Source organism: Eriocheir sinensis, chromosome 47 (assembly GCF_024679095.1).
Source record: "Eriocheir sinensis breed Jianghai 21 chromosome 47, ASM2467909v1, whole genome shotgun sequence".
NCBI lineage: Eukaryota > Metazoa > Arthropoda > Malacostraca > Decapoda > Varunidae > Eriocheir > Eriocheir sinensis.
Genome location: NC_066555.1, coordinates 8,837,281 through 8,864,834, shown reverse-complemented (window position 1 = coordinate 8,864,834; position 27,554 = coordinate 8,837,281). Strand labels below are relative to the sequence as shown.

The 27,554-nt window shown below is 42.4% G+C and overlaps 1 protein-coding gene across 1 annotated transcript in view; it reads left to right on the top strand.

Annotated features, from left to right (window-relative positions):
• LOC126981367 (DNA damage-binding protein 1-like) overlaps nucleotides 1–27,554 on the top strand; it is a 130,798-nt gene that overhangs the window by 58,565 nt on the left and 44,679 nt on the right. The window contains exons 9-12 of the mRNA XM_050832389.1: nucleotides 1,184–1,343; nucleotides 20,054–20,162; nucleotides 20,419–20,597; nucleotides 27,024–27,184. Of these exons, the coding sequence (XP_050688346.1) occupies nucleotides 1,184–1,343; nucleotides 20,054–20,162; nucleotides 20,419–20,597; nucleotides 27,024–27,184 (609 nt within the window). The remainder of the gene's footprint in view (nucleotides 1–1,183; nucleotides 1,344–20,053; nucleotides 20,163–20,418; nucleotides 20,598–27,023; nucleotides 27,185–27,554) is intronic.

Below are 27,554 nucleotides of genomic sequence, written 5' to 3'. Positions count from 1 at the left end.
TCACAGAGCCAAACTAGTGACTGATGCTCTTGATTTTGGGAGTATTCGCTACCTCAACCCCTGGCCTGGCAACTCACCTGATATCAACCCTATAGAAAACCTCTGCAGAAAGATCAAGTCTGGGTTGCAGAACTACGATGTCTCCTCGGTACCGAAGCACAAGGACGCCATCCAGCAACTGTGGGACTCGATGCTTCAAACTTTCCTCCAGACGCTAGCAGACTCTCTTCCAAAGCATCTGAAGCTTGTTAGAAATGCCACAGAATATCCAACAGAGTACTAGAAAGTAAAAAAAAAGTGTTTTCTTTGTTCCTTGAGCCTTCTATTGTACCGAGTTTTGTTCAGTGCAGGTAAAAACCTTACCGCGCATATATCAACCATGCCTACTGTATGTATATTATAGTTGCACTCCTCTATTCCCACCATTTTTGTGCCTCTTGGTAGTTTTGTTTCAGTGATGCACATTATATCTAGTTTAACTTTGTTCAGATAGTCTTTTAGTTCAAGCTTCATTGATATAAGTCCATTGACATTAGTGTATGTTAACCTGAGCTTTTCCATTCCCTTCTTCTCTTGCCTTCTATTTTTGTTGCTTTGTACTTGTTCTCTTACCTCTTCCTGACCCACCACTTCACTCTGTTGTTTTGCACACTCCAAAAACAACTTTCTTTTCCTGACTGTTCTTTCTTCATTACTTTGCTTTGCTTCACTCACAATTTCTGTCATCCTAACTCTTTCCTCTATGCTTATATTTTTTCTTATGTATGTTTTTTATATTGTTCTATACCATTTAGGATCCACTCCGGCTTATAAATGTCTCAGTCGCTGTTTGTGACTTTAACTTAAGCTCTAATGGTCTATTTTTCCCTTCCTCATACCTTACATTATCTCAGGATTGATGTTTTATTAAGGAGACAGGAATATGAACTGGATAATGCAAAGAGTAATAGGATTTTTTTATGTCACCAGCTTTTGAGCTGAAAATGACCCTTTGACCATTTTAATGAGTGTTTTCAGCAAAAAATTGGTTAAGTTTTGGTCAGACCTAAGTCTCAACACCTAGTACTGTAGAAGTTATATTCTTGGTATTTGCTTCTTATAACGTGCAGTGGAATTTGGAGACAAATTTTCTGAATCCCCTCATTTCAGGAATATTAATATGCAATTTTCCTTTCAACTTCAGGAGCTTTCAAAGAAGGATCACTCAGAATCATCCGAAATGGTATTGGAATTCATGAACAAGCTTCCATTGAACTTGAAGGTATCAAAGGAATGTGGTCTCTCAGTGTGAACTCTCCTAAGCTTCACAACACCATTGTACTCTCATTTGTTGGTCTTACAAGGTTGGTATCTAAATGTGGGTTGTTGGGTATTGGGTGTGATATCCCTCCTCATGTGATATTGATATTATTGAAGTACGGTCACCTCTCGATTAACGCAAGGGTTACGTTCCTGGAGATGTCGCGTTATTTAAAATCGCATCATTTAAACATAATTTCCCCATAGGAAACAATGGTAGTGGGGGGTTACTTTCCTGGACACTGGGAAAGTCTGCCTATTTTGGGGATTTTGTTACTCTAACCTTAAAAAAAAACATTATTAATACATTAGTGGGTCACGGAAACAGCAAGGGCGCACGTTCTCATTTTGTTTAAATTTGTTCCTCACCCGCGCCCCTCACCCCCGCCACCCCACCTCGCCTGCCTCCGTCCTCTTCCTTTGACTGCCCATGCTGTTGGTGACAAGGATGACTCCTTTGAGTTGGAGTTTTCTAAAGAAAGAATTGCTGCATTGCATTTGTGAGTCACAGACACAACAAAGACGCGTCCTCGCACTCACCATCATCGCCCTGTTGATGCATCGCTGGTCGACGCCGCTGTCCACCGAACCCCTGCCCCGCCCTCCCCCCTCTCTTCCCACCCCATCCTTCCACCTCCTCACGGCGACGGCAACCGGCGACGCATCAACAGGGCGGTGATGGTGAGTGCGGGGACGTGTTTTTGTTGTGTCACTAACTTGCAAGTGTGGTGTAACAATTCTTTCTTTAGAAAACTTTAACTTTGGGGAGTTGTCTTTGTCACCAATAGCATGGGTGGTCGGGGGAAGAGGAGGGAGGCAGGCGAAGCGGGGCGGCTGAGATGAGGGGAGCGGCTGGTGGCGGGGGCGCGGGGCGGGGAGGGGTGGTGGCCGGTGCGGGTGAGGAGCAAATTTGAGTAGAGTGGGAGCGTGTGTTTTTGTTGTTTCTGTGACTCACCAATGTATTAATAATGTTTCAACGAACATATCGCATTAGTTAAACGTATATCCTTAAATATCAACTCGTGTTAAGTCAAAAACTCGTTATTTAAACTCGTGTTAATCGAGAGGTGACTGTAGTGCTATTTCAGTATCTGTTGCATTTCACATTACTTTTAGGAAATACTGCCATGAATTTTTTTTAATTTTACCTATTTTCTTAAGAATGCTGTCTAAAGACCAGCTCTCTTGACAAAGTCAGAGAGGCTGTAGCAAGAAACTGGTGTCAAATATACATATAGTAATCCTTTATTGTAGTAAACTTAGTTTAGTAGACGCTCAGTTCAATTGATGTAATATTTTACAATATTTATCACATAGTGGAGTCCCTTGTAGACAAAGTAGAACAAAGGCCCTTTGTTTCATCAAGTCCCTCCTCCTACTGGCAGCCTTCTACCTCTTAAATTTTGTCCCAGTGGTGCCGCTCTATCTGTGTTCTATTGATATATTCATGCTGACTGCTCTTTTGAACTTGCTAATTTCGTGTCTCCACCCTTCCTGTGACCCAATTGCATGACTTTCTACTCCTGCTAATCTGCATCCAAATCCCTTATGCATGAGGTAATCTGCATCTTCATTCCTTTATTCCTTCCCCTGGCAAACTCTGGAACAGCCTTCCTTCATTTATATTATCTCTTGCCTATGACTTGAACTTGCCTACGACTTAAACTCTTTCAAAGGGGAAGGTAAAAACACCTCTCCAAGGGACTCTTGCCTTTCTATTTCAGAATATTCATCTGAACACTGTTTGCGGGAGCAGTGCTATCGCAGGCTTTTTTGTTTCCTGCTTCTTTTGCACCCTTGAGCTGCCATCTTTTCTGGGGGAGAAAAAAATAGATGTTGATTAATTTGTGTCAATCATATGTTTTAATACAGCTATTTTTACAATGAGAAACAAAAATGCGTTTACAATAAACACTTTAGTCATCCACGGATATCTGTTTTTTCGAACATGTATCACAGAAAACGTCAGCTGACTGGGCTGCTGCCCAGCAGAAATATCTCTAGACTAATCCGTCCAAGTCTGCCCCACGGTCGCCGAGCAGTCATGTCAGGCAGCACCCTGCTCCACCAAAATCATTCCCGTGTAATAGCTGCTTTAACCATCACTGCTAAGGTACCCAGCACACTGGTGACTGGTGCGCCGCGGTGGTGTTGTTTTGTGTTTCGTGTTCACGCCGCTCCTCGGCTCCCACGTGTGGCGCGTCTTCTTCTTGTGACCTGTATGGTTTTATTGCTTCACATGTCCTCCTCCTCTCTTCTGCTTATTCACACTTTTCTATTGCATCACACTATTCATTATTTAAATCAATCAAAATTTGTACCTTTGGCATATAGTGCAGGGGTACCTTATTGGCATTTTCTGAGTGAAAAAAGTGCACGTTGCATGTCGCAAAATACGGTATATTCCATTTTTGGGAAATCTGGGAACTATTGTATCAAATGGAGGTGTTTTGGGTGTTGGTTTCATACCAGTAACAATAACGCCCAGGCCTACCAAAACCTAACCATTGGGTTATAAGACGCAGGGTGATTTTTCGAATCTCATTTTTTGAAAAAAATTGTTATATATATGAAAAAATACGGGTAGTAGTAGTTGTTGTGTTAAGTTTTTCTGATCAATGCAGTAAGTTCATCAACACTTACATGAGGCAATGTTTACATGTTCAGCTAATGAGGGAGGAGTGGGGTGAGAGCGAAGAAGGGAATTGGAATACGTATATCCCCTGATATGTTGAAGTTGTGACAAGATGACGAACAACAGCCGGCCATCTTTATAATAATAATGTATGGTTTATTTAGGTATGGCAGCCGTAAGGCTGAAAATATACAAGTCACAGATGCATTTGAAAGCAAATACAGTAGAACCTCGTTTATCTGGCACGAATAACCTGTTTTGCCATTCTTTTGAGACTTACTTCTATAGAATTGACAAAACTCGTAGATAGTGGAGGACGAACAGCCAAATTCCTCCTTCAGACTATGGCAGGACTTGTGTTACACACTGCACTTGCACTCTGTCTATATAATTTCACTTTATTGCACCAAATGTTCTTGAAGGTTCCTTGAAGAAATGGGAAGGGGCAGGAGAAGGTCAACAGGCTGGCTGGTGACTGCTAAAAAGTGCCGAGCTGAGGCTGCTACGGAGAGTGCCGACCCATGTTTTGACCCAGTAAGGTCAGGAAGGGACGTGTGACTCATTAACACTCATTAGCTACTGGTTCACATAAATGCGATAACTGAGGACAGTGACCTGCAATGTATGGGGTACGCGGGTGTGGCATTGATCTAGCGAGTTGCCCGCATGGTATATTGTTCTTATATACCGCCTACATGTCCACTCCAAAAATCTGCCTCCTAGGATGCTCTATTAGGGTGCCATAACACTTGATAGTAGTAGGTGACGCATCACGTACATAGGGTCCCTCGATTTTTTTTTTTTTTTTTTTTTTTTTTTCCAACAACACAGGTGCGTTGCTGGGGTCCATCGGGTTAAGTGCTCGAATAGACAGAGCCTCAGTCCATCGTCTTTTTTTGTCACTGGTATAAGTGGAACATTATATGGTGATTGTGGGAAAAGTTTAGGAAAATAGACAGGAGTGCCACTTTAATTAAAGGAGGTGAGTTAGCTGCTAAACTCCCTAGCTCCTACCTCAGGCTAAGACAGATAGAATTGGTCAATACAAGTTATGCACTTAGCTCAGAGTCCCAGAGTGTAGGGAATGATTGGTGGAGGTGTCAGAGAGATGCCCTGGGAAGAATGGTGACTGACAAGGTCCAATAGGCTCCAAGGTGCTTTGTTGGGGCTAAGGGACTGGACCTGGGATTTTCAGATTGCTCTTGGCCTTTTCTTTGAAATATGCTTCTCAAGGTTTGAGAAAAACTAAGTTGGAGGCCCAGGCGTGAAGATATCTTGGCGATGTCTAGCATCAGAAGAATGCCCTGGGGGTTTGCGTAAGGAATCATCATTGGTGAGAGTGTTTTTTTGGCCAGGAATGGACTCTCTTCCTCCACCTCAGAAACCTTACTACCCGATATTTTTTACATCTTTATCTTGGTCTTGTGCCTAGAGATTGCGGACCCCATGAAAAGACAACTTGGCATCCCAGAACTTTCGTACGCGTCCTGTTCCTGGATATACGCAAGGATACATGTACGTGTTGCCGGCATACTGTACAATACAAAAATTCTTTGGGGAGATTGAATCCCCGCTAGCTATGGGTCACATGTATTATTTTTTTTATAACTACAGTCAAGTCGTGTGTGACGCGGATTTGTAAGGCGCGGTTTCCTTTGACGCGGTATGGTTTCAGAACTGTTATGTTCAGATCACGTGGGTAAAACTATCTATGATGCGGTTCGTGGGCTCCCTTAGCCAAATGAGCGCAGAGTTGCCACGTTGGATTTTTTTCCGAAGGGGAAAATCTCATGGTGGCGGTTGGGTTGTTTTTTTGGGAGGATTTCTATCCCGTCTCTCTCTCTCTCTCTCTCTCTCTCTCTCTCTCTCTCTCTCTCTCTCTCTCTCTCTCCACACATTTTTGTATTCAGTGAGTTACAAATTATCCTCACTATCAGAATGATCATATAGCCAAAATTTATAGATGTAGTCAAGAAGAATGTTTGCAGTCGGCTGCTGTGGCCCCCACTCAAATTCCAAGTCACAGTCGTGCACTCTCCGACCGCTCCACATCTCTTCCCGTCAATCTTTTCCCCCTCCTTTGCTCCTTTTTTCACGTAAAGTGGACCTGGCCCAACTGTCTATTCTGGCACAGTGGCGGATCCAGTGGGGGGGGGCACCTGGTCACGTGCCCCCAAAAATAAAATATTATATTTTTTAATAATGTAATTAATAATAATAATAATAATAATAATAGTAATAATAATACTGTCGTCCCTCAAATAGTACGGTTTCCAATAGTACGGTTTTGGTTTTATATGGATTGTCATAGAAGATTTTTTTAGGATTTTTAAATTTCCCGCTCGTCACACCAAGTAGCCATGGCATGAGTGGCAACACTGTCTTATCAGACTGCCAACCCTGCGCATCTCCTCAGTCCATGTGTGTCCATAACATCCAGGAACACTGTTCTGCCAGATTGAAACCTATGCGCTTTCCCTAAGTCCGTGTGTGTGCACAAGCTCAGCTACTCTTCACCATTACCACATAACATAACGTGGGACCCAAGAGACAAGCCAAAATATCTGCTGAAAGCACCCCAAAGCATTTGAGAAAGGTATTCCCCTTGCAGAAGAATTCAGATTTAGGAGAAATTATGTTTTGGTATGAATTAAATTGCGGTGGGGAGAGCATACTACGTGAATCCGGGTCATGCCTGGCTCAGCTTCTACTCGCCGGCCAAAGTTACCAGTTATGCATTTTCTGCTGTAGTGTTACCACGCTGGGCAGCAGAGCCATCCTGGCAACGCTCCCTTCCATATTGTCAGCGAGCGAGCCGTGTCATACACTCACACTCTCTCTTACTCTCTACCACAGTTTCTATTGCACTCTAAATCATACTTGAAATAAGATACAAAACAGTAATTGTGGAGATTAACTCCTCGCCTCCAAAATACGACATTACGCCTCCATATTATATAGTTAAGGGACGCATATTTAACCCCTTCAATCCGGCGACGCCAACGTCGGTGTCCAAAGGGCGTCCGACGTCATCATCATTAGTCCTCTTTCAACCCTTTCCTTGCGCGCAGTCTGGACGCGACTATCCCCTCAGGCGCAGTCAGGCAGCCCAATGGGGGGTTTCTTTTAACCTCTGTATCTCAAAAACTATTCATCACAGCTAAAAACCAAAAACACCACTGGAAAGAGGAGGTCCAGATCTATAGGAGTCGGTTATGTGTGCCTCTCCTGCGAACGTACACGCACATTCAGGGAGTGTTGAATGTTAACACTTACGTCGGTGCATGCGGGATGATCAGCCATATTGAGGGAACTGCGGACATCTCTTTTTCAGACTCTGGCAAGGGAGTATTGCCAACTGCAATATTTACAATTATTTGGTCAAAGAATCAGTCAGGTGATAGGTGGAGCTATGCAAAAATGCCGCTATATTGGGCAAGAACATCCACCAGTTACTCGTCCGTAGATTTAGATTTAGTGAAGAACCCACTCAATTGGCAATCCTGTGTTGTGAGAATTAGTGTTAGAACACTCATACGTGGGAGATTTGAGTGCGGCTGGAGCTCGCAACGAGCGTTTAGTGCCACCAGCAGATACGTCTAACGCCCGCTGCAAGCGTTTAGTAATGAAAGTAACCTCTTAATCTTCTTCCATTTCCTCTTAATTCTCTTCTAAACCTCTTTAAGAGGAAGTGGAAGATGATTAAGAGGAATATTGAAAGGTTTAGAAGAGGATTAATCTTCTTCCATTTCCTCTTGATCCTTTCCATACTGTGACGCTGACGTCTGCGTCACGTATAGAAAGGGTTAAACTACTCCAACCAAACTTTAAATAACCAGACCTCTAATGGGGGGGCTTCGTCCCCCTCGACCACCCCAGTGTGGTATCACTGCACTGTAATTGCAGCAAAAAATGCATAACTAACAAATTGGGCCTGTGGGTAACAGCTGAGCCAGGTGGGACCTGGATTTCATAGGAGTGCTCAGGGAGTGTTTCTGGGGGGGGGGCACTAATTTTATACGGATTTTCGAATAGTACGGGGGTCCTGGGTCCCTAATCCCAGTACTATCTGAGGGACGACTGTAATTTAATAATTATTATTATTATTATTAGTAGTAGTAGTAGTATTATCATTATTATTAAAATGCATAAATGAATGTTTATCTATTAGTTTGCGTTAACATATGTTTTAAAACTAAAAAGAAAAGAAAAAAACATGCAATACTCCCCCAGAACAATAGTATCTACACTAGTTTTTTTTTTTTTTTTTTTTTTTTCCAGCAGAGGAGTCAGTTCAAGGGCATAAAAAAGAGGTAACAAATGTTAAAAAAAAAAAAGCCCAATACTCACTGCTCCTAAAAAGATGTTTGGAAGATTGTGTCGAGTGGATAGGTGGAGAAACTGTGTTTTTGAGGCGTTGAAGGACACCAAGTTCTTCTTGCCCCAATCGGAAATAATAGTAAGGTCTGAGGCTAAGTGTTTTGCCACCTCCAGCCTGGAATCATTTAGTTCCTGTAGGGTGGGTCTTCTATTTAAAGAAGTTGAATAATGCAGAGTAGAGTCATCAGCATAAGAACGGATAGGACAGTTCGTTTTGGAAAGATCATCAATGAACAACAGAAAGAGAGTGGGAGATAGGACAGAACCCTGCGGAACACCACTATTAATAGGTTTAGGGGAAGAACAGTGACCGTCTACCACAGCAGAAATAGAACGGTCAGAGAGGAAACTGGAGATAAAGGTACAGTGAGAAGAATAGAAACTGTAGTAGAGTAGTTTGGAAAGCAAAGTTTATTCACGCTACTGGACAAGGGGGAGAGAGGCTCAGAGAGCTGCGGCTGGTTGCTATTGATGTACAAAGACTACCTCTTAAATGTTCCAATTTTGGGCCTGGATGATATACATGATTATGTCACAGAATTCAGAATGTGGAGTCTTCTGTACCTAAAAACTCCTTGCCAAATACTGTACTTGTTACATATGAGCAGTGCTCACAAAACTATCCTGTTACAAAAAAATTATCACTTATTTATGCCACTTTGCCCATTCCATCTGCTACAGCTGAACAAAGATGTTGTACACTTAAACATTTAAAATCATACAGACGGTCAACTATGGGTGAAGAGATGATCTAACTAAATATATATTTTAAAGAAAAAAAGTGCCCCGATTCACCACTCTGAATCTGGCAGGCAAAAACGAAAGCGATCTGGCTAACTAGCCTACTAAAATCTACAGCAGCTTTTAAAAATCTAAATTGGTGTTCCCAGAGCCTTTCCTTTCTTTAGTCTTTCTCGCTGCCCAGTCCAAAAGGGAAGAAATCAGAGACACGGTGTATAAAGAAACTCATGAGAGAGAGAGATTTACATAGATTTACATAGAAAATCAGACCACACAGACCCCATGGTCTTGGCAGGAAAGTATATAAATGGTGATTGTTACCAATGATCTCTATATTTATGCTTACATCTCAAAATTATCAATTAATTTATGTTTATACATGATGATTGTGTTGAGTTTATGACTGAAAATTTAATTCTGCATGATTTCTTATATAATACATCTTCTATATGGATCCAGGCACCCCAGGGCGCTACCCTTTTAAGCCCGGCAATGAGCCTGAAGGCCCACAGACGCCGGGCAAGTACGCCAGGCTGCCCCACTCTGAGTGTGAGTGGGGAGGATAACCAAGGAGTCAATGACAACCTGGCACATCTGCTTGCATGGTGATCTGTGGCTGTTTAGTTACACTGTGTTGCCCTTGCGAGCCAGGGGGGGGCGGGGCAGACCCTGCACAGTGCAGCCAGCGGGACCACGGGGAGGCCAGCCACAAGAAGTAACCATGATTTACAGCCATCCTGCACCTCCAGATCGGGCTGGCCCACGGGACTCCCGAACCCCTGTGGGCCCCTTTACTCGCTTTACCGTAAGCATGGTAAAATCCTTTTTTCACATGTTGGACCGAGGGTGGTACTTATCCGCGTTTCTTATTCCGCTCTCACTCCCGCAGGAGTGCTAACGGACCCGCACGCATTCTCCACAGGGACGGAGCCCTGCTCACCTAGTCCAGTCTGGATTTACGGCAGGCAGTCATCAAGGCTTAAGCAAGGGTTTGCACTGTGTTTCATTTGAACAGTTCTTTAATTGACACTCCCGCCATTTAAGCCTGCACTGCCTTGACTCTCGTCACTTCGATATGGTCTGCAGCGCTCAGCAAGAATGTTTACGTGCCAGTTGTACTGCGAAGCACAGCTTTCCTGCGAACCTTCGCACCAGGACGTCAATATCATTGCTACGTGCAAGCTGGGGTGCGCTTTACGGGTGCGGTACGCCGCCCGGGCAGAGCTTAAAGGCATCGTGCAGGCAATTTGAATGACTTTTGGCGGCATGTGACAATTTTTATAATTTTTTGGAAAAAATCAAATATTTTTTTAAAATCCCGGATACGGGCGAGGTCGGATAAGGTGCACCCGGATAACTGAAGGTTTACTGTAGTGGCGATCGCCGCCATTGGTAACAATCAGAACAAACAAAATGACTGTGAAAGCGGCCCTAGTTAACCCCCTGGCCCACGCATGGCAAGGAGTTGGCTCGTTTACCATGCACGTGCTTCACATTCAATGGCTTGCAAGCCTGCTGGGAAACACACGGGCAAGATTCGCCCACTGACGTACGAGCAAAAACTGGGCGTCATCAGGAGGATTGAGAGAGTGGTAGGCGGGAAACAATGAATTTTCCCCGTATGTGAGAGCAGGTGGGATAAAATTGCGGCTAGCCAGTGCCAAATTGTATTTTCCCTGTACGTACTGAGTGAAAAAGTGGGTGTTGGCGGTGGCCGAGGGGATAAGGTGGTGAGCGTGGGGTTGGACTGAACATCAAAAGGCAGATAATGCCTTCCAGTGCACTCAGGCCAGAACGAACGAAAAAAAAAAAAGTGTGGGTGGGGCAAAATGGCAAGGGCCAGAACCAAGTTGTATTTTCTCCATAGGTTTAGTTATTCTTATGGCGCAGCCGTTGCTCAGAACCAATTAACTGCGCCATACGCGACTCAACTGTACCATGTTACCGTTACGTGGAGTCAGTATTACTGTAGCGATGGAGGAGAACAGACATATCTCCCACCAATCACCACCTTCCTCACTCTCACAATCCCTCCACACCTAACAATCCTTCCACACCTCAGAATCCTTCCTCATCCCTTCAGAATCCTTCACCTTTATCTAGTCCTTCCAGTCATCCAATTCCTTCCTCATCCCTTCAGAATCCTTCACCTTTATCAAGTCCTTCAACTCATTCTAATCCTTCCTCCTCAGCATCACCAATCCTTCCTTTATCTTCTCATCACCTGCAATCATCACCATTACCTTCTACATCACAAGATTCTTCATCAGCACTACCTGGAACCCCACGCACATCACCCAATTCACCACCATCTTCTTCATCTCCATTACACAGTTCACCACCATCACCTTCCTCCTCCGTCGCCTCTACCATACTACTCGTTGGTCAGGAAGACCTAGACATATTCTCCTCCGAGGAGGAAGACCTGTTCTCCTCCGAGGACCAAAGCCTTCCTCCGTACCCAGCCAACCCGGAGGAATAAAGTCACGTAAGTGCATGTTGTCTGAATTATTTCATATCAAGAAAGATTCATATTATTGAGATGGTTTATTGGTATGATACTTGACAATTCTGTTCAGTTTGACGCCGGAATCATTGTTAGATACAGTAATAGTGTTTGAAATTTTGCGCTCTCGCGAGCCCCGGATACGACATGTGCACTTTTGATGCGGCGCCAGGGCGAAAGGGTTAATGATTTGTGACAGAAACAGTTAGCAGATTATTTCATAACACCCCGAAAACTACCGAAGAAAAAAAGTTTCGTCTCCCAGTGCGAGACTGGCGCACTTATAAAATTTTACCCTTATCTGTAACAATTGGGGCTACAGTTCCCCCGCAGGGCCCCACTGCCAACCTGGCAGACTCAGTGCCTCACAGTCTGTCACCAAGTGTGCTGTGCAGCTATACAGACAACGTGCTCTCATCGTACACAATAAAAAAAACTGTATACCTACGTTTATTAGGTTCGTCGGTATTATTATTATTTTTTTTTAAATTTTGCCACTTATAACAGACTTTCGGCATTAACAAACTAAGTTCATCCGCAATTAATTCACTATACCGAGGGTTTACTGTATTGTATATTTGGGAATTATTAATCTAAAGCCATTCAGATGAAATTAACCACTTCACTACAGCTGGGCCAAAACAGTGCCCCGCGCCATATCCAGGATCACCATTAACATATATGAGCCATATATACTATTGAATATAACACATTTAGAAACTCACTGAATACATAATTTTCAGTGCTTACATAAAAAACAAGACTCCATGGGCCAAAACAGTCAAAAATTAAACGTGCACATAATTATAACATCAAATTTCAAATACATAATATTGAATATAACAATATTCTATATAACAAAAATAAATTCATCTTGTATTAATAACATAAAGCAATAATAATTAAATATTGCACATAAAATACATAAAATTAATATATGCATCTCCTCTTACACACCATATCCAAACATAATCATTATCCTCATTGCCTCTAAACCCACAATCATAGCTATCATCGACTCATCCTTTCAGCCTTAGACCAACAACCACCAACTCCGTATTTCCAGCCTAGCTTCCCCCTCCCACTCTCACTCTCAACTCCACAAAAACCATCCACCCTGTCCCACCTAAAACACCTCCTTTCTGACATCATCCCACCTCTGTTGTACACACCCCAACACCAAACACAACACACCACTCACACCCCCACAGCACTTGCCTCCCACCTGTCTCTTCCACTTCCCACTCCCCTTCTTCCTTTGCCCAATATCCTCCATCACTCTCCTCCCTCCTTCCCACCTTGTGCATACACTCCTTTTCCTTTTAACATTCCACAAACAAAACAACAGTTCCCTTATATTTTTCTTTATACATTTTTCCCTAAAACCCCCCCCTTTCTCACCCCCACACTTTTCCCTTAACTTTTTGAATCTTTAACATTTTCCACACAACCTTCCCTTTTTTTGAGTGCCATTTCTCCTCCACCTTTATTTCCCCTTTAACATTTGGATCCCACCCTTTCCTTTACACTTTAGTGCCCCTATTTTATCTGCTAATATTTCCCTCCCTCCCTTACCCTTTTTTCCTTGTTTTTAACATCCTCCTTTTTTAATTTTTCCCCTACCTTCCTCCATGCCCTTTTTCCTACCATTTTTCCTTCTTCACTTATATTCCTTGCACCTTTGTAAGCCTCTAGCTATTTTCCTGCTCCAAGCCTTTCTCCAACCTCCTGCAACAACCCCAGCCTTTCTCCAATCCTCTGGCACCTCTTGGTTCCCTTTCCCTTCTCCCATTTCTTCCTCTCTGCCGCTCTTTTCTGGCTTTTTCCTGCCATCTCATCTGCTCTCCTCTCATTGCTTTTTCTTCTTCTCCTCTCTCCTCTCTCTCCCTCCTCTGATCTCTTCCCTCCTCCTTTCCCCTCCTTTGTTGATCCTCTTACCTATGCCAGTTTTTTCTCCTCCCCTCACTACCCTCCCTTCTCCTCCATTCAAGTGCTGCTTCCCTTTCTCCTCTCTCCTCATTTCCCTTTCCTCTCCCCACTTCTCTTCTCTTTTCTTTACAAATGTCATTCTTTTTTCCCCATTTCTTTTTTAACTTCTTTTCTAAAAAAATTTTTTTAATTCTCTCCTTTTTAGCTATTTTTTCCTCTCCTTCCTCATCCTCCTCTCTCCCATCTTTTCTCTCCTTCTCTCCAATTCTTCCTCTCTCCTCTCTCTCCTTTCTCATCTCCTCTCTCTCTTTCTTTCTTTTCTTTTAGAGCATTTTTTTTAGTTTTGCGGTTGTTCCTGTTTCGCAAATTTTGCGATCCACGAGTTTTTCATTTTAGTTCTTATCTTACTTTCAGACTTTCTCATCTTAACATCTCATTTATTCATCTACTTTACACAAAGGTAGTATCACACCATATTTTTCCTCTAGTTACCTTTAAAGTGTGGCAAAAGAAGAGAGAGAGAGAGAGAGAGAGAGAGAGAGAGGAAGAGAGAGAGAGAGAGAGAGAAGCGTTTGAAGGAAGCGGCTGGGTGGACTGATTGGCTGGCTGCGACCTTACTGATTACTGACCTGATGGAATCACGCTTGGCTGTCGCCGAGGTCGATGGTTTCACTGCCTCACTGCCTTAAAGCGGCGCTGCCTTTGTCCGTTTGTGGTCTGTTTTTTGTCCAACTGCGGAGCTACGGGCAGCGCCCAAGAGAGAGCGCCCGATCAGGAGGTCAGCTGGGTTATCGTTCTCAGCGGCTCACCACAGGCTCAGCGTTGGCGCCAGCAGCAACTAGCCAGCAACCATCCAACACACATACATCACACGGTGTCATGGTGATTTGCCTGGGGTTATCCGTGCGCGTAAACATAGCGTAAATTTTGTTAACCTCCCTGTCAACATATAAAGTCTGCTAAAAAATAACATACTGTCATGGACTTGTTCCTGCAGTTAAATGGAGTGCTGCAGTTAAATTAAAGGGAAAAAACAGTGTGGGGTGTGGCATGCCTGTGGTTCCTCCATGCCAGTTCTCATTTTCACCCTGCAGTGCACAGCCAACCACCCATCTTGACTCACAAACACACACCACCACAGCACGCACATACCAGATTAGCAGATGTTTAGAACAGATGTTTCTGACAAGCAAGCGACTTCACCATTTTTTTGAAAGGTGTTGGGTTTGTTTGGTGAGTCACCAAACCCAAAAACTGGCAGCAAGAAGAGAGCAGCAGGTCTCTTTAACTGCTCTCTTCTTGCCATTAAATATGTTTGGTTTGTATGAACCACTCACCAAATAAGTTCTAACTCACTCTAGGAAATGACAAAGCCATTTTTGTTTGTGAGAAACATCTGCCATGGTTCATGATGAGTCTGATGTGTGCGTGCATGTGTGTGTGTCTTTGTTGTTACTTGATCCACGTGTTATGTGGTCGGAGTCTAGATGGGTGGGTTGGCTGCTCACGCGCAATATTGACAATGAGAACTGGCACGGAGGAACCACAGACACGCCGCACCCACAACTACTTCTTCCTTCCATTTGACTGCAGCAACAAGTTCATAACTTGGGTAATGGCAGCACAAGCCGCGAGAGCCCTTACTTTAGCAGACGACGCCATGTTGATACAGGGCAAGTGGAAGTGCTTTGTTTGTGTTGTGGATGTGGATACGGGCAACCGACCTTGGCTGTGTGTGACGCACACCTGGAAAAGTTGGATTTGCCGGTTGCCCAAGCTGCCGCCAACGTGGTGGGAAGAAAAGGGCCCAGTGTGACACCAGGTTACGGACAACCGACAACTCGCTCCCGGATGGGCGCACGGGTGTTGCCAGTAGCCACAATGGCTAGAGGAAAACGGCCAGTGTGACACTGCCCCAAGGCAGAGAGGCTGCTGATCAGGCGAGCGCCGGCGATGACGTCATTGGACTCCCAGCGAATCACAAGCGTGCTGTCAGAGCTCGTAAGGCTTCATCTGTGGCTTTATAACGACCTGTTCTCTCTTCCTGTTTCCTTCCTTTTTCCAAGGTATGTATTTTGAGATAACAAGGGAGGGCAGCATGAGCCAATAATAATGGCTCCACTAAAACAGTTGCCTGCACCATGAAGGGCTCAGAGCCGACCATCAGCCCCAGATGGATAGTCTGCCAGCGCCGTAGCCCACATGAAAAAAAAAAAAAAAAATAAAATAAAAAAATCTCCACGGGTCGGAACGGATAAGCGCTTTTTCGGTGTTTTCAATACCTAGAGTTTTGCAATCCTCGAGTTTAGCGCTATGCCTTCAGAATGAAGCGAGCGCAAAACTCGAGAGGGTACTGTAGTTCCTTCTTTTCTCCTCAACTGCCTCTTTTAACTCATCCGTCCACTATGCACTACCTTTCTTTCGTTTTCCACACGACCTTACTCGACTACTTCCTCAGTTTCCCTGACCACTGAACTTTTAAAAATCTCATAAACCTCCTTTACTCCTTCACTGTGTTCTGTCTGTGCTCTTGCTCTTCCAAGTATTTCCTCCACTTTCCTCCTATACATCTCCCTGTGGCCACTGTCATGCAATTTCATTCCTTCCCTTTTCTTTCTTCCTTTTCCCTCTGAATTCCCATTTCTCCTTCATCCTAATCTTGGCTACTACTGTGAAGTGATCAGATCCACCATACATTCCTCTCACAACCTTTGCATGCACTACATCCTGTCACAACCTCGTATCCACAGCTGTATAATCTATTACACTCCTCATGTCAGCCCTTGCCCACATATACCTGTGAATTAGTTTGTGCTGGAAGGTGTTTGCCAAGAACAGACCCTCTCAGCACAAACATCCACAAGGTATTGTCCATTCTCATTCACTCCATCCACACCCCACTTCCCAACCACACCACCCATGCCCATCCACTCCTACCCACACTCGTGGGGAGGCCAACAACACACACCCCTGTCTTCCCCTTCCCCCCTCGATCCCTGCCTACACTACTACCCCCTCCACACCCTCCCACAGCCCCTCCCCACCCTCACTCCCACACCCCCACACACCTCTACCTTTCATATGCATCTCACTCACACCTAGCACATCAATCTTTCCTTTCTGGAATTCGTTAATTATTTCCCTTCTCTTCCGTTTCTCATTCATCCTATTCACATTTATGTATGCTACCCTAAAGAGCTCCTCCCTCCTCATCCTCCTCCCCTTCCCTGGGACAGATGGAAACCCCCCCTCTGCCTGTAGCCACTTTTCATCCACCCCCGGAGGTGCCACTGGCAGCTGGCAGGGCTAGTGCAGTGCTCATTCTCAGAGGGACACAGGGCACCAGATCGTTAGGAAATACCATCAATAAATGATAAAAAAGATAAAAAAGGATAAAAAGATGAAAAAAGAACCGTCCCATAAAAACAAAGTGCCGAAGGTACCCGCCCTCCCCTTTAGTTCCACCACACTAAAAAATAAAATTACTTTATCATGAAACACTGCTAGAGGGAAAAAATGTAGTGTAATAACGAGGTCACCTTGTGAAGGCGGGGCAGGGCTTGGCTACCACAGATGTGTCTGTGGTAGTCCAGCGAGGTGCTACTAGTTGCCAACAATCCGATTTAGCTTTACCCAGTGGCACCTCTAACCTCATTGGTTACGATACTACCACTGCGCAAAATGACGCTCCACTCAACATAATATATCTCATTAGCAAAGGACAATAATTATGGCATGTTACCAGTGGTCAAGACATATGACAACGACGTCACATTCAAATTAATGTAACAAAGATACGTAATCAAAATTGTCACCTGTACCCTACAAAACTCACACAGCACAAGTCATATTACAAGTGGTGGCTCTCCATCTCACTTCTTAAACACCAAAACAAAGTAATCACTACACAGGTAATCCTAACATGCAATTCCTGCACTCTCGAGTCTGATAATTTACACAGAGCCGCAACTTTGCTCTAAAATCTTGCATTTCTACTCACGGTTAAGGTGATCAACACAGCCGTTGCTAGCTGGTTGAGTTCTGTTTCTGCTTGCTGAGGCAGCTGGCTGAGTTCTGGTACAGTCACTAGTTCTTCCCAACTCATCTCTATGCTTTGGAACTGGGCTGATAACACTTGTCATGCCTAGTTTTCCTCATAACCAATCACCTGTATTTCTTATTGATCCTCATTGGCTATACTCTTTCTGGCAGTGACTACCTATGTTATTAACTTCCTTGATATTCCTGACAATCTCTGAAAACACTTCCACTTTCACTTTTCTGCTGTCATTTGTTTTTAACATTTGTTGTCACCCATTTAATTTTTCAGCCTATGAGAATAGGTATTGCTTGCCACACCCTTTTCTAGCCACACCTATTGACCATGTGTGCTTTCACCCTACTTTTGGGGGGCCCGCTGGTATATGTTTATGAACTGATCATTATGTTTTCTCTTTTTCCTTTGTTTATCTTTTCCCCTCATGTGTTGCGGGCTGCCTGTCTCCGTTTAGGCCTGGTGTTTACACATCTGGCTTGCCTTCACCTCGATACCTTTTTTCCCCCTCGTCTATTTTCTTGTTCATTTCTGGTCAGTTTCTGTGGTTTTGCTTGTTATTGTTAGTGGCTCTTCTGGGGACCAGTACCACACATGAGCAAATTGTACTGTTTCATCTAACAAGCCTCCAAACACCTCTTCCTTGGTCTTGGTCCAGGACACTCACAAGTCCCAAGGGCTGCTGCTAGACAATGCACAGTCACACCCTTGGTTACCCATTGGGAGGTACAAGTGGGTTAACCCCTTCACTCCGGCGACGCCGACGATGGTGTCCGACGGGCGTCCGACGGCATCACCGTTAGTCCTCTTCTAAACCTCTTAATCCTCTTCCATTTCCTCTTAATCCTCTTTTAAACCTCTTAAGAGGAAATGGAACAATAAGAGGAATTTAGAGGAGGATTGAGAGGTTTAGAAGAGGATTAATCCTCTTCCATTTCCTCTTGACCCTTTCCATACTGTGATGCCGACGTCTGCGTCACGGTTGGATAGGGTTAAGGTGGAATTTCTCCCCCCAAACACCACCACACTCCTACAACTGTTGGACCAAGAGGTAATTTGCAGGATCAAAATGTTTTTACCAGTGCCGCTGTTATCAACAACTTTTGCAGGCTACAGACACAGAGGAATGGATTGGAATGAAGAGTGGGGTGGGAGGGAGGGGTGCGGGGAGCAGTGCGGGGAACGGCCTGAGGCGAGGAGGAGTGGGGGTCCTAATTAGTTAGTGGCCGAGTGAGTGAGACTTCAGGTGTGATTGCCGTTCACGTTCAGCCTGATGACGTCGCATTACCGAAGATTTCATACAAAAGTTAGCCGTGCACGGCCAACCTGGTTAAAAAATCCGCTTTGCAAAATTTTTTTGCGGTAGAGTTAGAATTCTCTTCCGTGAATTCATACTGCGTTAGACAAATTTCACATTACAATAAACTGTAAGATAAGGATATACTGTACATATATTTTTGAAGCCTTCATATCTTGCAATCTTCCACATTCTGTTTATATCTTAATATACTTCCACTTGTTATGTAAATATGACTAATTGGCTTCACTACTCTATCTTCATACTTAGCCAATCTGAGAAAGAACTTTCTCAGTATCCTCACTTTCATCCAATGCTGCCTTTACATTATGTTCTTTACCAGGTATAGTTCATTTTTCTCTAATTGTTCTGATTCATTTCTCTAGATTAAGAAGTTCATATACACTTCTAATCTCTCTTGGGAAGGAAGCAGGGGGCGATTAGAGAAGGGAGCGATTTCCAACTAGTTGTGAAGTCTATGACATCTTTCTTTGTTCGACTAACCAGAGTTGTTGTCCTTGATTGCCTTTACAACTTATTTTTTCTCTTTCAATTTTTCCTCAAATTGTTGCTTCTGCAGTTGGAGGACTTCACTGAAATCCACTTGTTGCTCTTTCTGAAAATTTCAAACCCTTTTATTTGTTTTATCCTTTATTAACTTCCTGTAGTTTAGCCCTTTCCTACTTTGCTCTAAAGTTTCTTTCAGTCTTTCGTTTTCCTCTTCCAGTTCCTTGTTTTCTAACTAATAAGTTTAATTTCAGAAATAAGATTAATTTCAGACACAGCACTACATTCAATGCCTTCAATTCACAAAATTCATCTTCCAGTACAGCTTGCTTACCTTATACTTTGGCAAATTCTTACCACAAAGCATTCAATATACTCTGCAGGCTCCTTATACTCAATGCTTCTTCTATCTGCTACACCTTCCACGTGTGCTACCCACCTCTATGTGTGTATGTATAGGTGCGTATGTACATGGATTTTTGTGTGTGGATACATAATCATATGTGTGCACATGTGCCATTTTTCTTTTCTTCACTTTGCTCCTGTGGGAAAGAATTGACATGATTTTTTAAAATTACATTACAGAAATACTCACGCTACAAAATAATTTTATCTTTTTCAATAACAAGGATACTCATGAAATATCTGCTTTGATGAATAATTAGTCAAAACTAGATCAAAGATCAATTGTCTTTTATTTTTCAGAGTTTTGACACTGAGTGGTGAAGAAGTTGAAGAAACAGAAATAGCTGGTTTTGTGTCAGACCAACAAACATTTCTCTCTGCTAATGTCAGATATGACCAGCTTCTTCAGGTAAAGTTATATCCTTGTTAGTTTTTGTGATATTTTATGAAGAAAATGAAATGCATATGTGTAGTGATAATTTTTCAGTGTTTTAGCCTTCAGTCTTTATACATATGTGGAGAAGGAAAAAATGTTTGCTTCAATATGTTTATAATCCATATGTACATGTTTTTAGTTACATTGGTTTCAGCAGTACATATTCATTTTTTTGCCTTCTCCTTATTATCTCTCTTTAAATTTCTAAGTAGTTGTAAAATTTTTACAGGTGACTGGCACTTCGTGTCGACTTGTTAATGAGAACAATGGGCAGCTAGTGTGTGAATGGCGGCCTCCTGAGGGGCGAAACATTTCAGTTGTGGCAGCTAATATGAATCAAGTGGTTGCTGCAGCTGGGCAGCACATATACTATATCCTTATTCACCCTGGTACCTTAAAACTTGAAGCGTAAGTATTTATTTCTTACTCCTGATGTTTTCACATTAGTGTGTTTGTCCTGGTAGATTGGGGTATCTGCAGACTTTCTTAACTTTTTTGATTTATTTATTTTTATTTTGGGGGGCAAACCAGAGTGCTCGTACCTAGTGGCATACCCTGGTGCCACCCTGCACACCTTCATCCTTACATACATCACCATACTAGTGGGAACTGTGGGGCTAAAGCAAGGTGGTGCAAAGGTGAGGCAGAAAACATTGAATAATCGCAGACACCACTAGACCAGGAGAGGCGATCGGGTGGTGGCAGGAAATGACATGTTGTGTACGTTGGCAGTGTTCTTCAGTGGCGGCAGAGGGCGCGTGGGTGGTAGACAGCTGTAGCTCGCTAGCTGGTTTCAAGGTTGGCAGTGGTGATGAAGGTGGTGTTGATGGTGATGGTGGTGGTGGTGATGATGAAGGTGAGGTGGTGATGGAAGAAGTGGTTGTGATGAATGTGGGGTAGTGATGAAAGTTGTGGTGGTGATGAATGTGGGGTAGTGATGAAAGTTGTGGTGGTGGTAGTGGAGAGGGTGGTGACTTCATCACCATGGACCACCACCTTCGTCACCACCTTCACTTTCATCACCACTACCACTATCACCACCACCTGCATCACCACCATCGCCACCTTCATCACCACAACCTTGATCACCACCTGCATCACCACCATCGCCACCTTCATCACCACAACCTTGATCACCACCACCGTCTTATCATCACTACCACTATTATCACCACCACCATCACCTTCATCACCACCACCACCTTCACCACCAACACTTCTTTCATCACCACCACAACCTTGATCACCACCACCATCACCTTCATCACCACCACCACCACCTTCATCACCACCACCACCACATTCATAACCCCCACCACCTTCATCTCCACTACCACCACATTTATCACCACCATCACCTCCGTCACCACCACCACCTTCAACACCACCACCAACTTCATCACCACCATGGACATGTTTACCAATACTATGTAGAAATTTAAATTTACGCGGGAGACGGCACTTGGGGGAACCGACCCTTAGTCAGTGGTGGGGGGCGAGGTACGCAAATGGCAAGACCACCTGTGCAAATGGTGGGACAACGGTCGCAAATCAAGGCCGTGCAAATGGCGAGGGCATAAATGGTGAGTGCGCAAATGGTGAGGTTTTACTATTCAGGTAACTCTTGATTTATGCGAGTTTGGTTTACGCATTTTTGAAATAACGCGGGGTCCAAAATCCAAATAAATGTTTAATGTACATGGTTTTTTTTTCACTTATACGCGATATTTTATGGAGTGGCCACCAGATGTCTCATGCAACTGGACTCACACGACGCCGCGGCCACACAGCTGAGCTCAGTTCTTCCCGCGCGCCACTTGAACAACAATACAGTACCCACGCTGCCACGCTACTCAACAATAGGGGTGGGCAGGTACCGGTACCAGTACCGGTACTAACGGTACCAGCTATACGGTACGGTACCGGCACCAGACTGCTCGGTACCGGTAATAATACTTGCCAGCCGCTCATGGTGTCCCTCATCTCTTCCTCACACGAGTGAGGCTGAGACTGAGTGGATATCTCGGTGATATGGATATTCTCTCTCTCTCTCTCTCTCTCTCTCTCTCTCTCTCTCTCTCTCTCTCTCTCTCTCTCCACTGAATGAGGTGAATAAGCATATTATTCTCACCATCACTCGTAGGTTATGACAGACAACTAGGCAAGACACAATTCACACGGTTCTGGTGACACGCGGCATGCAGCTGTTTGTTGTGTGGGTGTGGTTGTGTGGTTTGTAAACAATGCAAATGGCGGCCGGGCTGGTGTTGCGCGAAATAACTCCTCGTACAAGACTCATGATGTACAGTTTCTGATATCATATTTACCCCATTATTCTCACTAATATTAATAATTAATAATGAGCACATGGATATTTTTTTCCAATATGATTTTTTATGTAGCTTGTACTGCTCCTTAGTCATACAATCTTAAATAATGGCACCCGACAAAAATAACAACAACAAATGGCGATCCTCCTATCCTCCATTTTTGTATTTTTTGTATAAGATTAGCCTGTACGCCTGTATTCCCATTATAAGACAATATGCATGAAGATGAAGATGGAATACAATAGGGAAAATAAAAGTCTATAATATTTAATGGATTATTCAGAAAAATAAGACCCTTGAAAAAGAAGAAAAAAAAAAAAAAAAAAAAAAAAAATAAAAAAAAATTCACATATAGCAAAGGCTACAGCATTCTTATGGGCTAAATTTTCAGGCATTTTTATGTAAAAAAAAAAATGCTCATTATCGCCAGAAACAGTTTTATTCGAAACCAATTTGATTTTTGATTGTTTGAGGATTCAATATTTTGTAAAGGATATGGTTTACATGTGCTACTATATCAATGAAAGAAATGCAGGATTGATACCATGGGTGCTATGAGTAGGCACTCTACATGTCTTGACAAGGAAGAGACTGTACCAAGAGGAAGAACCAACTGGAAGAACTTAAACCTTTTTATATGGTTGAGCCATTGGGCTGAAGCAGCTGAGTCAAAAAGCAATTCCTCATAACCCTACTACATGACACTACTAGATGCTTCATAACCTACCTTTCAATGTAGTAATATTCTTATGAATGAATTTTTTTTTATAGAAATGTTGATGTTTCAGTACGTTCAAAATACAAAACTCCCATGTGTGAGTAACCTGTATATTGTACGACGAAAGTAAGCAGAATCCTAGACAGAAGAGATTAACCCTTTCCGGCTGTGATGATGATTTTTGTCGTCATGGGATTTTTTGGTGCAGATGCCAGGATGCCGACTTTCATTGTCATCCAATAAACTTTTCTTACTTATTAAGCCTCTCACGCGCAAGTTTTTAAGAGTTCTGTTTTTGTTTCCATTGCTGGGGCAGGGCTCCCAAGGTGGGGGATCACACCTGACAGCACAGCACAATTTTTTTTTTTCAATATTTTACTTACTAATTTAATTTATTTCTTGTTTTTTACATCATTTGGCTTGCATTTATTAGATTCTGCATTATAAAAGAAAGAAACGAAAGAAATATATATATATATTTGCTGACTCTGAATAAACATTGTATAAAGAAAAAAAGTACGTTCAACATCTTGTAGCTCGAAAGTTTGTGAGTCGACTTTTGATGTTGCATGTACCAATAATAGCAGATGTTTATGAGCTTTCTAACTCTGCCATCAGAATTTTACATGACCAATAGTTTTGAGAAAATGGAGGAAAAACTGAATCACATATTGGAAAATGTATTATAAATATATATTTATTCCTATTATCACTTCAAATCCACCCATGTGAGAGAGTTGACAATTAGTTTATTTAGTAGGCCTAGCTTGGATCTTTGCTTCACCAAATTTTGATGTGATTCAAACTTTTTTTTGACAAATTTTTAAAAGTTTTGACGCTTCTCATTTCAAAAGATGAGTTGCAGATAATTACACTTTGATGTGATTAGTATCATGGTGCATGAGAGGGTTAGAAATAAAATATATCTCAAGTCATCAAATGTTGGATGATAGACCGAGAGCACAGCTTGATACTTGTAGCTTGTCCACATAGGGGCGGAGCAAAGGCGGGGCTTGCTGTGGGACAACAAAGAATTTAGCGGCTTTTGTTTCTGTCACGAGGAATCAAGCATGCGTGACCTTTCCAAGGAAATATTTATATTTCCTTTCATTTTGCTTATTATTTATTGGAAATTTGCAGTACTGAATATTTTTTAGGGTGTAGATTTTGTTTTGAGTAATGTGTAAAAATTTTGCTTATCAGTTAAATTTAACTCGCATTTTTGGCATTATACTTTGTAGATTTTTCACTTTTGGACATTGCAAAAAATAGCCCAATTACTAAACTTTAAAATGACATCTAAATTGACCTTTCTATAATGAGCGTTGCTATGAGCGTTGAAAATAAAATGTTTCTATTCAACTTGTTAAAATTCCTGCCCGTGCTGGTCATGAGAAAAGTGTGGTTGTCACAGACAGCCTGATGGTGATGGGAAAGTGTTAAGTCTGTGCTGGGTGAGAATCCATTATCCCAGGACATAGGGCAAATGTGACATCTGAGTTGCCACAGTTTACCCCTCCAGCTTTTCCCTGGTACTCATTTATTAGTTTACCAAGAAAGGAGTACTAGCAGCTTGATTAACTGTGCTTTGACTGCCAAGGTTGCAATTCAAATCCAGGTCAGTGAAATTTTAGGTAAGCATGCTAACCACTACAGTAAAACCCCAGCTATTTGCCCCCAGGTATCTGTAATCACCAAGTTTCTTGCAAAAATCTGACCAGCCAAAGATTAAAGAAAAATCTCAGAATAATCATTGAAAAATTACCAATATTTGTCCAGCGTAAGATTTAAAACACTCGCGGTGTACTTCCACCACCACCAGAGTATGCCTGCCCTAGGTTCATTTGAGCCATTAGCCACACAACATTACGCACCATTATTACTCTGTAACAAGTATTGCCAAGATGGCGGCATTTGTCAAATGCCCAAACCATAACCGAGACCAAGCCCCACCGAGTCGCTGCCTGGGGGGATGTACAGGTTGGGGGGTAGTGTTCGTAAACAGAAAGCATGTCGTAGTTAATGAGTCTGGTCAGTGTCATCTCTGCTGCATCTTCTTACCTTTTACGAATGTTTTGTTCAGCTATGATTGCTTTTTCCAGTAAAGGGTCACATGTCACAGCAGCTGAGAGAATATTATGAGGGAGCTGTTTGTGCAACACCGTGTGTTTAACTGATCCAATGTTATGTTGGACTCACCTCCCCATCTGTGAGTTATATGGCTAACAAGTCAGCTGTATATCGGGCTGCCCTTTGTCCAACTGTAGTAGAGGTGACACTGGCTGCATTCATTAACTACAACATTTCCTTTGTTATCCCCCCCTCCTCTCAGGGCTTGTGTGTGGTCTTGGTTTGGGTGTTTGGCTAACATCACCATTTTGGCAAAGTTGCCATTGATATTACAACTGCAATCCCACGTCCACTACTTTACTACTGGTAATGTTGCACGATGTTGTGTCTAATAGGTTAAATAGCGTCTGGTAAGTATATACATACTTATAGTTAGGAGATGCATTTTGGGTGTAAAATATATGTGTAAACTTGTTTATTTGTTGACTAAGTTTCTTGATTGCATTGACACACACAGTCATTAGTTCAGTAGTTTTCAAATTCAACAATGATTTTGATTTTTGTGCACTGGCTGCAACTCATTCACCTGCAAGTACTAACATGCATGGCACCCAGAATGCTCTGCTTTGTGTATCACAACTAAGACTGCCGCCCCATTGCACAAGACTGTAATAAGGTGTGCTTCACTCCAGCTCCCTGTGGTGTCTTAATCTTTTATGTAAGAATTAATAAGAATTGTTGATAAGTTCTGGGACAGCTTTGCTCGTGTACGAACAAGTTTTTTAACTTTGGGTAATTTGGATTTCCAGATGAAGTCTGACCCTAATTATTCCAATTATTGGAGGGTTTACTGTACTGCAGTTTTGCAGTAGTCTATAACACTAGAAAGTCACTGAGTTTATGGCCTGCTAAATACTTGCATGATCAATGTTTTGATAGGTAAATGTTGTTTTGGTAGGTAAATGCTTTGGTATTATTCAAAATAAAGTAAAATATACATAGAATGTGCCTTCCAAGGATTGTAATTGATAAACTGATCCTGTAAAATAGAATTTTGATTCACAAAGTGTTAGCAGATTTCACCTTGAATATTTTTTGTTTCTAAAACTTTGTTTCATTTGAAGATAAAACTTCATGAATGTCACTCATTTGAATAGAATAAAAAAGACATTAGGATTTTAAAAGGAGTGTAAAAAAATGTAATGAATGCCTCTGATTTGTGTTGTTGCCAGATAGTGTCAGATATAAATGAATTCTGAGAGCTGTGACAACATTTCCTGTCATAATTGTACCAGTGTATGCAACGATAGGGAACAAAATTCAATGCTTTCTTTATATTTGTTAAGTATCTCTAAAGTTGGTTTCCAAATGGGAATATAATTGAACTTTGTGGGAGCAGAATATTAAGCATTGCCACCACATGCACTTTTATGCTCAGGAGGCGTGCAGCTTACTCACAATGAAGTGATTTTGTTTGACAAAACTTTTTATAGAAATGTTAATGATTCACATACTGCTCTGCAGTTACATTTTCCAATGCATTTATCTTATTTAGGAATTTTATCATAACATTGTATGAAGCATCTTTTTATTCCAGATTTTCACCATGTAGGCTACTTAATAAGAAACTTTATTAATACTATTAGCTTTAAGGTCACCTCAAGTCAATTTTCATCCTTTTGTTACTGAGAAGTTTAATCAGAGTTTATTTACCAGGCAAACTACAGTAGAACATGAAGTTGCTTGTCTTGATGTATCTCCACTGTGGGAGGAAGAGATGGCATCAGTGGTGGCTGTTGGTCTGTGGACAGATATTTCAGCACGGGTGTTGGCGTTACCTTCCCTTGAGGAAAATGCCAAAGAGTTTCTGGGAGGAGGTAAGCACTGTGGAATATGTTTGAAATATTTATTTGAAGGTAGGTTCAGTCTTTTTCTTAGCAAGTGTAACCATAGGAAAGATAAGAACTACAGGAAACTTTTGTTGATCTGAAATGCACTGGTTTGAAAATTCCAGTAATTTAAAGTTTTGAAGACAGAAAATAATTAGAAAAATTGTGCCTGAAAAATGGAAGGCATAAACTATAAAGTAAACCATCTAGACTGCTGGAGTTTATGAAAAAATCACTCAAGGTCCCCAATTAGCGAAAAATTGAGATCTCGGTTATTTCTTCACAAATCAAGTTGAAATTTTGACATGTAATAGAGATCAGAACATACCTTATTTTTTATTGAAGTGTTGTTTCTCCA